Genomic DNA, 12,731 nt, shown 5'->3' on the forward strand with positions numbered 1-12,731 from the left:
TCTAGTTGCAGGTCAAAAGTCTTGAAGTCACCCTTGACTTTTTTCTTTCTGTTACCGCCCACTTCCTGACCTTCAAGATATCCTATGTCTACCTTCAAAATCTGTATTTCCAGAATTTTAGCACTTCTCACTGTCTCCACTGCTTTTACCTGGTCCAAGCTACCCTCCTCTCTTGTCTGGATTAAGACTCTCCTGACTTGCCTCTCAACTTCTACCTTTGCCCCCATCGGTGTCTTCTCCCCGGAAGGCTCAGACTGATCTGTCAAACATTAAGTCAGATCGCGTAACTCCTCCAACAGCTTCCAAGTAAAATGCTTGCTTAATGCTAATACTTAGTAGGGGTGCTCGGGTGGCTCCGTTGGTTAAGCCTCCGACTTCAGCTCAGGTCAGGCTCTCAGGATTCGTGAGTTCGAGCCCCGCGTGGGGCTCTGTGCTGAGCCCTCAGAGCCTGGAGCCTGCTTGGGATTCTGTGTCTCCGTCTCTGCCCCTCCCCTGCTTGCGCTCTGTCTCGGTCTCAAAAATAACCATTAAAAAAATATACAGACTAACACTTAGTATCGAACTCTTACAGAGGAGGAAACTGAGGCACAGAAAACGGTGATTGAATCCGGGTCTACCGCGAAAACGTGTTCTTCCCTCCAGAACCCCAGGCCTCTCCCGTGCAAAGCCAGAGCGGAGTGGAGACCCGGGAGCGCTCCGAGTCCACGCTGGGGACCGTCGGCCGCGCCACCGCCTCCCTCGCCGCGCGCAGCGGGAAGACGGTCCTGCAGCGAGCGGAGCGGGACTGAATCGGCTCGGTGTGAGGCACCGCCCCGTTTCTTCCCGGTCGGCTCGGGTTACGACGACTAGGAGAGGAATGCAGTCTGGGAGGGGGCCGCGGGGCCGGCGGGGCTTCCCTCCCGGAGCCGGCGGGGACCTCCCCGCAGCCCCAGGCGCCCGGAATGCAAAGCCGCGGTCTCGGTTTCCGCCCGGCGGGCTCCGCCCGGCGCTCCCGGAAGCTGCGCTCGCTGCCCGGGTAACGGGCCCCGCGGCGCCGCGATGGACCTGGAGGAGGCGGTGAGGGAGCCGGGCGCCCTGGGGGCGCGACGGCGGGGCGGGAGGGGAGGGAGGCCGAGGGAAGCGGCTGGAGGACGCCGACCGGCCGTGGGGGCGGCCGCTGGCGGGAGGAGGGCGGGCGGAAGGCTGCGGGGCGGGGCAAGGGATGGGGCTGGCGGGCCCGGGGTGCGGCTGGCGTTTCTGGCCCCGTGAGGTCGCGGCTGAAGGGAGGGCGGGGCGTTAGTCCGTAGGGGTGTGTTTCCGGGGGAGGCCGAAGCTGTGGGGCTTGTGGCGGTGGCCACCCACGTGGCGCGTCCCCTGTCGGCGGGGCCACCCACGGGTTCTCCTTGCTGGCGGGGTGGGCGTGGGAAGGGTCGGGGTTGGCACCCGCCGGCTCCTCCGTAACCCCCGCCTGTGTCTCTGGGAATCCTCGCCGCCGGCTGGGTGAGGGATTCCAAATTCGGGTTCGGGCCGCGCCGAGGTGATGCCGCTTTTCAGTACGGGGTCATTGCAAACTTTACCGACTTGTTGAAATGATTTAGGCGTTCATTTCTAACACGCTACATGAAATGCTGCACCCTTTGGCCCTATTGAAGGAGCATTCGGTAGCTAGATCAACGACAAGGTCAAAGACCTAAACGCTGGGGATCAGGAATTTAGTGCCAGTGTATGTATGGACGGAAGCACCATGTGGTAGAAGGGCTTAGTCGTTATAGATGCTCAATAAATGGTTATTGAATGATGGATGGTTAACGTCTGTAAATGCCGGGTGAATGAAATTGATCATTAACTCACCATTATAATTGATCATTATAACTCACCACTAACCTGTATTTGCCATGAGTAGGGATCCTGTTTTGCTCACCACTGAATCCCCAGCACCTAGTTAAATGCCTAGGACATGCATGGGTAATACTCCTTATATTGCTGAATGAATAAATCGAAACTTGAAACAACCCCAATAAAAATCTGGTTCTCTTGTCATCTGGTTTTTAGTGTCACGGAGGAGTTGCAAATGGCCTGCTATTTCTTCTTATTCTTTTTTTTTTTTTACATTTATTTATTTTTGAGAGACAGAGTGAGACTTTGCGCGAGTGGGGGAGGGGCAGAGGGAGAGAAGGAGACAGAATCAGGAGCAGGCTCCAGGCTCTGAGCTGTCAGCACAGAGCCCCACGGGCTTGAACTCATGAGCCCTGAGATCATGACCTGAGCTGAAGTGGCACGCTCAACCAACTGAGCCACCCAGGGGCCCCTATTTCTATTTTTAAAGTCTTTTCTTAAATCTTGTCTCTTTTTTCCTCGAAGCACTTTCAAGGAGTTTTATTTACTCATCTTTTTTAACATTTTACCCCATCACCTTTTCTTCTTTTTCTCCCCTCCCCCACTGCATATTTTAGAAACTTTTAAAAATAATTTAATTCCATTTCAAACTGTCCAAAAGACTGAGCGGCTTTTCTTCTTATAGATAATCTCTCTGATATATTTTTTTATTGTCTATGATTTTTTTAATCTATAGGGTAAAATCCAGGGAACCTTCTTTGTAGAAATGCAATGTGGTGAATATGATTTGATAGTAACCCCTTTTCTATCTGCTCCTATAGAAAGAATTCAAAGAAAGATGCACTCAGTGTGCTGCTGTCTCTTGGGGTCTTACTGATGAAGGCAAATATTACTGCACTTCTTGCCACAACGTTACAGAAGTAAGTAACAGACATCATTTATGCATTTGCCAATGTTTTGAAAATTGCAGTTTTAGCCTGTTATGTGGCATAGTGCCCAAGTAATTGATCGATTTTTGTCACTCCTGCCGTGGGCAGATTCCAAGAATGTTAATCTTCACTGCTTCTACATGAGTTAAGGAACGTGTAAATCACATTTAGGATGGGTTTTTGAAATGATGTCGGGCCGCATTCACAAGTGATGTCATGACTCCGACTGTGTTGTGTAAGGGAAAATAATTAAAATTGTACTTAGAAGGTGATGCATTTCTTCTTAATACTTCTGTAAGAGTGTTTAATGTGTTCTAGCTTTGAGGTTTGGAAGATGGAATGTTAGATTGAGGACTGTTGGGAATATTGAATATGCTTCATTCTCATTTTACCTCTGTTTAATCCCTTACAGATTTGCAAAGTGTTTTCTTATCCACTATTTCATTTTCTCCTAATATTCATTTTCACCTGTGAGATATACTATTATGGTCCCTGATGGGGCAAGTGGGGCTCACGAGCTGAGTGAGTGTGCCCAAGTCGCACAAGTCTAAAGTGTTGAGCCCGGACGTGAACCTGAGTCTTCTGACTACAGTGTTCCTTTTACCCCATCGCACCTGCCTCTTACCCTAGAGACTGTCATACTGTCCTGTGTAACGTTGGTCAGTGAGGCCTCTTCACACTGTGAGTGCAACGTCCTGTTCTAGTTACCACACATTCGGGCCACTGTAACCAAAATGATCAAAGGTGTGGGCAGTCTGCTCCTGGACAGGCCAAATATGCCAGGACTCCTCTCTGGAAGAGGATATGCTCCAAGTCCACAGGGCTGGGGAGGAGCAAATGTTACCTTCACCATAGACTTAAGAAAGGCAGATTTAAAACCGAGAAAAGTAACTGTGTAGACTTCTGCTTTGGGCCAAGATGGAGTAACAGGGACTGGATTTATCTTCCTACCTTAAACAGCTAAAAACTTGGGCAAAATATGTAAAGCAACTAAAAAAAACTTTTTCCCTTGAGGAAAGTGGCTAATTTACCTTGTAGCTCACCCAAGAGCTTTTCTTTTTCCTTTTTCTTTTTTTTAAGTTTATGTTTTTATTTTGAGAGAGAGAGAGAGAGAGCAAGCACGGGAGGAGCAGAGAGAGAGGAAGAGAGAGAATCCCAAGTAGGCTCCTCACTGTCCGCGCAGAGCCCGATGCAGGGCTCGTACCCACCGACCGTGAGATCATGACCTGAGCTGAAACCAAGAGTCGGACGCTTAACCAACTGAACCACCCAGGCGCCCCCGCAAGAGCTTTTCTTGAAGCAGTCATTGTTTTCCAGTATGCAGCTGAAGTTCTTATGCCTGCTTCCCATTTAAGTCACAGGGAACAGCTAAAAAAATGCCAGCTCAGTGAAATTTGGGGAGGGGGTGGATATGTGTTACTACCTTGGTGGTGGCGATGGTTTTGTGAGGATGTTTATACGTGTATCTCTACGTGTAGTTACACATGCATATACGGATGTACACACATCAACTCATTCACTTTAAATAGATGCGGTGTGATACTCTTTGCTCGGGTGCGTGGAAGGCACTAGCAGTGTTACTCACCGTTGTTTCTGCAGTGGCCGTGCAAATGTCAACACGGCGAAGGAAGATTGCGTCTAATTGGACAGTTCGTCATTGGCAGATGAAGTCATCGTGCTATTTTCGTAGAAATTAAACTCCATTAACTAATTGCGTCTTCTATTTCTGTCTTTAATAATGTTCCTATTTGATTCTGTCTGATAAAACCTACTGTAGTTACTTTAACTTGAAAGATCCTAATACCACTACACCATCTAGTTCCACATTTGAAAGACAACCTGTGTGGAGTAACTTGTCAAGAATGTAGCATTCTTTTTTTTTTTTTTTTAAATGTTTATTTGAGAGAGAGAGACAGAGCATGAGCGGGGGAGGGGCAGGGAGAGAGGGAGACACAGAATCCGAAGCGGGCTCCAGGCTCGGAGCTGTCAGCACGGAGCCCAATGCAGGGCTCGGCTCATACGCAGGAACCCGTGAGATCATAACCTGAGCTTAAGTCAGACGCTTGCCCTTAACAGACCGAGCGACCCAGGCGCTCCTCCCTGCCTCCTTCTTATAAGTTGTACCTGTCTTTGTAGGATAACTGCTTTGGTGTGTGTTCTGATGGATCTTTGTTTTCAGTGTGGCCAACCCAGTCCACTAATATTGCTTTGAATGTGGTTTCTCTGGCTACAGGAAATACATTCCCCAAATCCTATCGGTAAAGGTGTTTCTTTTACTCTTAGTGAAGGCTGCCGATAAACTTCATTCCAATCTCTAAGTTTAGAGACATATATAAATGTTGCCTTTTGGTTAAAAATCTTCACCTTTTTCCCATCATTAAGACTTAATGCTTTTATGTTTTGGTTGTGAGAAAGGCAGAATCTTAGGTACCAGCCCTCGAGAGCACTTGGAGTTAATTGGTTAAAAATCTTCACCTTTCTCCCATCATTAAGACTTAATGCTTTTATGTTTTGGTTGTGAGAAAGGCAGAATCTTAGGTACCAGCCCTTGAGAGCACTTGGAGTTGAAGACTATGGGATGAGTTACACTCACCATTTATGCTACTCACTATTTATCACGCTAAAATTCTGTAGGTTTGAGTAAAAATAAAAAGTAGTACTTTTATGGTTTCAGAAATGAAAGCTGTATTATTCAAATACGTAGAAGAGCAGGATGAAACAAATCTGTATGCAGTGTAGGCATTGCTGGTTACAACAAATACAGCCCTCTTCATTCCAGAGCGTGTTTGGATGGAGGAGAAAAGGAAGTTTGACTTTAGGTTTCATTTGAAAAAATTAGAAAGTGATTTAAAATAAAAGTTCATTAATTTGACAGACTTTTATTTAGCGTTTATTGTGTTCCGGGTACTGTTTTAAGCAGTGAAAAAATCTGGAATGAAAAAGCAACATAAAGGTTAACCAAAATCTTACAGTTGATACCATTTTCCCGAAATGTTACTGTCCTTGGTCCTGGCACTCCCAGTTTGGTTCATTCTGCTTCCCAGAGATGCTTGGAAATACATTTAGGGAGATGTAAAACCATCTTTTTCATGGTCTGTCTGTTTCCTGCAGAGATCAAAGGAAGTCATAAACACTGGGGCTATTCCTAATACGAAAATACAAGCCATCAACCGGGGACTTAAAAGAAAAAGAAAACTTGGTAAGCCCTTTCTTCATATGTGCTTGGAGACGTGGGATGGGATTTTAAATGGATTTTAGACAAGTTGCCAGAGTTGTAAATGGCTCATCCAAAGTGGAATTAAAGTGGGTAATTGTTGATGGTAAAACCGGAAGTAAATGTCTTAAAAGCATATCCTGTTTTTATCCTGCTTATTGTTGTGAGTTGGTTTTCCAGTGGAGCAGCTATTTTTTTTTTAACTTTATTTTTTATTTTTTAAAATTTACATCCAAGTTAGTTAGCATAGAGTGAAGCAAGGATTTCAGGAGTAGATTCCTTAATGCCCCTTACCCATTTAGCCCATCCCCCCTCCCACAACCCCTCCAGTAACCGTCAGTTTGTCCTCCAGATTTATGAGTCTCTTCCGTTTTATCCCCCTCCCTGTTTTTATATTCTTTTTGTTTCCCTTCCCTTATGTTCCTCTGTTTTGTCTCTTAAAGTCCTCATATGAGTGAGGTCATATGATGTTTGTGTTTCTCTGACTGACTAATTTCACTCAGCATAATACCCTCCAGTTCCATCCACGTAGTTGCAAATGGCAAGATTTCATCCTCTTTGATTGCCGAGTCATACTCCGTGGTATATATAGACCACATCTTCTTTATCCATTCATCCATCGATGGACATTTGGGCTCTTTCCGTACTTTGGCTATTGTGGATAGTGCTGCTATAAACATGGGGGTGCATGTGTCCCTTCGAAACAGCACACCCGTATCCCTTGGATAAATGCCTAGTAGTGCGATTGCTGGGTCGTAAGGCAGTTCTATTTTTAGTTTTTTGAGGAACCTCCATCCTGTTTTCCAGAGTGGCTGCACCAGCTTGCATTGCTACCAACAATGTAAAAGAGATCCTCTTTCTCCACATCCTTGCCAACATCTGTTGTTGCCTGAGTTGTTAATGTTAGCCATTCTGACAGGGGTAACCAGTGGAGCAACTATTGTGCAAAAAAGGATAATGGAGTATATTTCTTCTTATCTGTTGGCATATGTTTCTCTGTGTTATGTCATGTATTGTGAATATGATTTTCTGTGCTTTTAAAGAAAAATGCTTATTTTCTGAAATGACTCAACTATGAAATTGTCAGGATAGGTGAGTTAAACATAATATTCATCTTTTAGAAATCCATTTCTCACACTGAATTTTGAACACACTCTTCTAAAATAGGAACATCATTTTCCTTAAAATAGTCTCAGCATTGAAAGGTGACCTATTTCATTAATCTAGTGAGTATATATAATTAACCATTACTGAGAAGAATCTGAGGTAAAGTCTGATGCTTTAATTTTTTTGAATTTATTTATTTATTTTGAGACAGAGAGTGAGAGAGAGCGAGTGTGTGTGCTTGCGAGCAGGGGAGGGGCAGAGAGAGGGAGAGAGAGAATCCCAAGCAGACTCCACACTGTCAGCACAGAGCCCGACAGGCAGCTGAATCCCCCCAACTGTGAGATCATGACCTGAGCTGAAGTCAACAGTCAGACACTTGACAAACTGAGCACCCTAAGTCTGATGCTTTTTATTTCTGTGACTACCCAGGGCCAGATTCTCCAATTTGAAACCAGGCTAATGGTAACAGTGGATTCTTGTACACTGTTGTAAGGTAGCTTTAAGGACACACACGCATGAAATGTAGATATATAAATATTCGTGAAACATCTATATGAAATACATTGATATTCTTAGATGAATAACAGAGAGAATGCCTAAATGCTAACTCATGTTTCTGTTTTACCTTTAATAGTGACTGTTTTTATTAGGCTAAAAGCTCATTAATTTTAATTAAATTTTATTACAATAAAACTTGATTAATCTGTATTTTACTTAAGTAGATAAAATGTATAGTTTAGGGGTGCCTGGATGGCTCTGTCAGTTAAGGGTCCGACTCTGGATCTCAGCTCAGGTCTTGATCTCAGGGTTGTGAGTTCAAGCCCCACACTGAGCTCTATGCTGGGCATGAAGCCTACTTAAAAAAAAAAAAATGTATAGTTTAAACTTAAATTGCTGAAGGAGATTTGAATGCTTCAAATTAGGTGTCAAGTGTCTTATATTCAGCTTCTTTGACCCAACATAGTTTCTTCATCAGTAAAATGAGAATGGTAATACCATTTGTTCTATAAAATAGGAACTCAGAATTTAAATACGACTTTACCATTTTGTAAGAATGGTGTTCCGCAAGAAGAATGCGCACGTGTTCAGCTTTAAGAGCTTAAACTCCCTCAGTTTCAGAATGCATCAAAATTAGAGGCTTTCTCTCTCACTCATATACAACCCAAGACCCTTTCCAGAAATTGGGTTAGTCAACAGGGTGGGGAGTAGGAGTCCTGTGACATTCTGCGGGGAGAGGGGAGCCTGGAGTCCTAGTAAGAGACTTCATAAAATATGTGTAAAAGGTGCCGATAACATGTTTTCCATAGAGTTGGGATATTTGTCCAGCAGAGAGGAGTAAAACATTAGGGCCTTAACCGATTTTAATATTTTCTTTAACTGGTAGTTCTATTTAAACATGTAGCTGTGTCTGCTGTGGAGGCAGATTTCTTCACAATCTCCTAGGGTTGTTTTGAGCATTAAAGAAAATAATATATTTCAAATATTCAGCACATACCTGGTGCCAAGGCAGGGTTCAGGAAGTATTTGTTTCCTTGCTTCCATTTTCTCCCTGCGACCTATAACTGTCTCCAGAAAAGCAGAATGCCATCGAGCACTTTATTCTCTCAGAATGTTCTTAGTGCACTCTCTGCACTCCTAGGCCTTCGCATCTTGGCTTTTGTTCATTCATTCTCCAAACGCTCACCGTTCCCTTTCTTTGTGACCGGGACAGAGGCCTGGAGAAGCCAAGGCTGCATGGCGAACATTCTTTCCTTTCGGATTCTGCCGGGTATTGTCCAGTGCAGTACATTTTGGGGTTCAGTATATACTTTTAAAGCGTATTTCATTTTTTAATATGTTGACTACTCATTTCTCTGCCTTTTCCATGAGTATTTCAGAAAAATTGTAGATAACTTAAACTATTTAAAATCTGATGAATGATACAAACGGGGTTTAGCTTTAGCATTTAGTACGTATTTGCCAGATTGGAAACAAGAGAGAGTATTCCTGCTCAGGTATACAAAAAAATTCCAGCTGTAATGTGTAAAACCTAGTTGTAATTATGTGGTAGCCTGTAGTAAATAGGAGTGCACATGTCTGAAGCATGTTATTTGTTGTTTAGAGAGAGGCTGGGATTGGTATGTGTGTGAAGGTTTTCAACACATACTTTATCAACAAGCGGAAGCCTTAAAGACCCTTGGAGTGGGCCCAGAACTAAAGGTGAGTCCATTTGCGTCTAGAGGCTAGCTTGATGCTTCGTTTGAATACCAGTAGGATTTGGAGGGAAACTAAGGAGAAAAGTAGGGCTATCAGTAATGACACTAGGGCTACTGAAAGAATCATTTTTTCTGATGTTTTTTCCTTAATCTTTTTATTAGGCCAATAATTTCCAAAGTGTGCTCTACAGAATATAAATAAGCAATGCATCCAAAAGAAAATAAAAAAGGTTTGAGTCTTCAGAGGCACCTGGGTGGCTCAGTGAGTCGAGCGTCTGACTCTTGGTTTTGGCTCAGGTCATGATCTCGTGGTTTTGTGAGTTCAAGCTCCACGTCGGGCTCTGCACTGACGGTGCGGAGCTTGCTTGGGATTCTCTCTGTCCCTCTCTCTCTGCCCCTCCCCACTTGTACTGTCTCTGTCTCTCTCAAATAAATAAACTTAAAAGGAAAGGTTTTAGTCTTCAATATTAAATATTAATATATGTAAATATAAATATATTTAGTTTCAGCATTTAGGAAACATTGGGTTAAATAAAGTAAAACAAATAACTTTGCAGACTTTTTGGTGCCTTCTCTGTGTTAACGTGATTGTTTAATTTCCAAGGGGAAGTAGTCTGTGGCATTCACAATTTGAGAAAATCCTCTAGTGTGTGTATCTATCAGGACTTGAGTTTCAGAATGCACTCTGGGGAGTGATACATTAAAACAGTGCTTCTCAAACTTGAATGCGTACCAGAATCACCTGGAAGGCTGATTAAAACACAGATTGCCGAACCTCATTCTAGCGTTTCCAATTCAGTAGGTCTGGAGTAAGGCCCAAAATTTGCATTTCTTTTCTTTTCTTTTTTCTTTTTTCTTTTTAATGTTTATTTATTTATTTTGAGAGAGAGAGAGAGAATGAGTGCACACGAGTGGGGGAAGGGCAGAGAGGGGGAGAGAGAGAATCCCAAGTGCAGAACCCCACGAGGTGCCCCCAGAATTTGCATTTCTTACAAGTTCCCAGGTGACACTGATGGTCCGGGGACCACACTTGGACCTGCTGTTCCTCCAGAGTACCACAATCCCTACTGTTACGTGAATTTCACGTTTCTTCATCTGGTTGAAGCCATTTCAGGAATTCTTTTAAAAGCCAGTTATTTAGCAACAAGCAGTTATTATACACTTGCTTCGTGCCCGTTATTGGAAACCAGGTACTAAGAGATGCAGCCTAGTTGGAGAGAGCGTTTCACACATGTGGCATGAGTAAACGTGAAATGGTGGAGGGACGCCTGGGTGGCTCAGTCGATTGAGCATCCGACTCGCTTGATTTCAGCTTGGGTCATGATCTCACGGTTTGGTTTGTGAGATCAAGCCCCACCTTGGGCTCTGAGCCTGCTTGGGATTCCCTCTCTCCCTCTGTCTCTGCCCTTCCCCTGCTTGCACTCTCTTTCTCTCTCAAAATAAATAAACTTTAAAAAAATATATAGTTCATAAAAAAAATGAAACGATAGCTGTGCTCATAAATGACATTAAGGGCAAAAAGAGAAGGGAGAAAGATCAATGTGGACTGAAGTCACCAAGGAAAGATTTGTAGAGGAGCCTTTGCTGTTCAAACCAGTGTTTGAGGCAAGCCAAAAAGAATGCCCTCTAGATCAGTTTATAGCCGAAAAGGACCCTGGGCCTACCCTGAAAAGTATTATAGGAATTAAAAATCCAAAAACACGGGGGGCGCCTGGGTGGCGCAGTCGGTTAAGCGTCCGACTTCAGCCAGGTCACGATCTCGCGGTCCGTGAGTTCGAGCCCCGCGTCAGGCTCTGGGCTGATGGCTCAGAGCCTGGAGCCTGTTTCTGATTCTGTGTCTCCCTCTCTCTCTGCCCCTCCCCCATTCATGCTCTGTCTCTCTCTGTCCCAAAAATAAATAAATAAAGGTTGAAAAAAAAAAAAATTAAAAAAAAAAAAAATCCAAAAACACGAGAGACCAGATGGCATCCATGGTGGTCATTAAATTAGGGAAGATTGCTGGTAGTCTGGGGGTTTGGGAATCTGGTTTCTTTCAAGCCATCCTCTGTATAAATGCTTTCAATTTATAGTTCCATATAGTTATACCAAATAGATACAGTAGGGTTTACTCCTATATAGTTTTCTACCCACTTCATTGGGGTTAATCCTGAAAACAGTTTGTCTGAAATTAGCCAATGAGCATAACCCGTTAGACCTGACCATTTAAATGGCATAGGAACGGCATTACTCTAAGAACACAGGCTCTGGAATCAAAACTGACTCCAAATCCTATTCATGGTTTTTCCACTCAGTGCTTGGGTCATTTTGGCCAATTTACTCAGTTTCTGTAGCGGTAAAATGGAGATAATGGCTGTCTTGCAGTGTTGTATCAGAGCTAACGGATGCCTCATGCCTAGTAGGTGCTGAATAATAGAGAAGTTGTTTTGTTTTGTTTGTCCTGTTTTATTTTACTTCTGCCTGGACTCGATAGCAGCTCTGCTTCTAACCAGAAGTGTAGTCATGTAGAAGTTGCTTGCTTTCTCTCATTCTTTTTTTCTTTTATAATTTTTTTAATGTTTATTTATTTTTGAGAGAGAGTCCGAGTGCGAGCAGGGAGGGGCAGAGAGAGAGGGAGACACAGAATCGGAAGCAGGCTCCAGGCTCCGAGCTGTCAGCACAGAGCCCGACGCGGGGCTCGAACCCACAAACTGTGCGATCATGACCTGAGCCAAAGTCGGATGCTTAACCAACTTGGGCCTCCCAGGTGTCCCTCTCTGATTCTTAATTTACTTAACCTGCAAAAGGAAGGGGTCAACTAGGTGACCTTTACAGAATTAGTCTCTTCTTTCTCTAAGATCAAAGGTAATGAAGAATTTATTCAGTGTTTGCCGTATACCTGCCATATACTGATACACAGATTTTGTGATGATCATTCTTTTTCAAGAAAGTAGGTAAGGAAGGTAAGAACATGTTTGAATGGAGGGCGGTATGTGAAGTACATGTGGTAGAGATGTACCGGTGTGTTTGGCGTTACCTGAATTACCACTCACTTCCCTTTTACCTTAGAATGAAGTTTTACATAATTTTTGGAAGCGCTACCTTCAGAAGAGCAAGCAGGCCTATTGTAAAAACCCAGTTTGTAGAAGAAAAGTTACGGTAAGTCACAAGTCTGAAACGCAGGATTAAAAGTCATTTCTAGTATGAGGTAGAGATGAAAACAGGTTCAGCCTCATCTGGATTTGTGATGTTTGTCAGAGAATCGTCAGTGAAGATGTTTCTGTTATAGTCCAGAAGGACAAGGTCACTGATCTAGACATTGGAATTAATTTGGATTTCTTATCTGACTAGTTGAAACAAAGAAATTTGTAGTTAAGTTCTAAGTAGAAGTTTAAGCAATTTCTTTTAAGAAATTTGATTTGTATTTCCCTAATGATGAGCGATGTTGGGCATCTTTTCATGTGTCTGTTTGCCATCTGGATGTCTTCTTTGGAA

At 43.6% G+C, this 12,731-nt stretch overlaps 1 protein-coding gene across 6 annotated transcripts in view; it reads left to right on the forward strand.

The window, feature by feature from the left end:
• Nucleotides 1–931: 931 nt before the first annotated feature.
• Nucleotides 932–12,731, forward strand: part of TAF1B (TATA-box binding protein associated factor, RNA polymerase I subunit B) — a 69,098-nt gene continuing 57,298 nt past the window's right edge. The window contains exons 1-6 of one of the 6 annotated variants that reach the window (XM_086699987.1): nucleotides 932–1,056; nucleotides 2,637–2,735; nucleotides 5,856–5,943; nucleotides 8,705–8,833; nucleotides 9,167–9,264; nucleotides 12,306–12,395. In XM_086699987.1, the coding sequence (XP_086556113.1) occupies nucleotides 1,039–1,056; nucleotides 2,637–2,735; nucleotides 5,856–5,943; nucleotides 8,705–8,833; nucleotides 9,167–9,264; nucleotides 12,306–12,395 (522 nt within the window). In that variant the 5' untranslated portion in view covers nucleotides 932–1,038. Of the gene's footprint in view, nucleotides 1,057–1,302; nucleotides 1,480–1,527; nucleotides 1,805–2,636; nucleotides 2,736–5,855; nucleotides 5,944–8,704; nucleotides 8,834–9,166; nucleotides 9,265–12,305; nucleotides 12,396–12,731 lie in introns of those variants that run through there. The other 5 variants (XM_086699989.1, XM_086699986.1, XM_025927343.2 and 2 more) reach the window with 5 other exon arrangements.

The sequence above is a fragment of the Puma concolor genome, chromosome A3 (assembly GCF_028749965.1).
Source record: "Puma concolor isolate L17-30 chromosome A3, mPumCon1.1.hap2, whole genome shotgun sequence".
Taxonomy (NCBI): domain Eukaryota; kingdom Metazoa; phylum Chordata; class Mammalia; order Carnivora; family Felidae; genus Puma; species Puma concolor.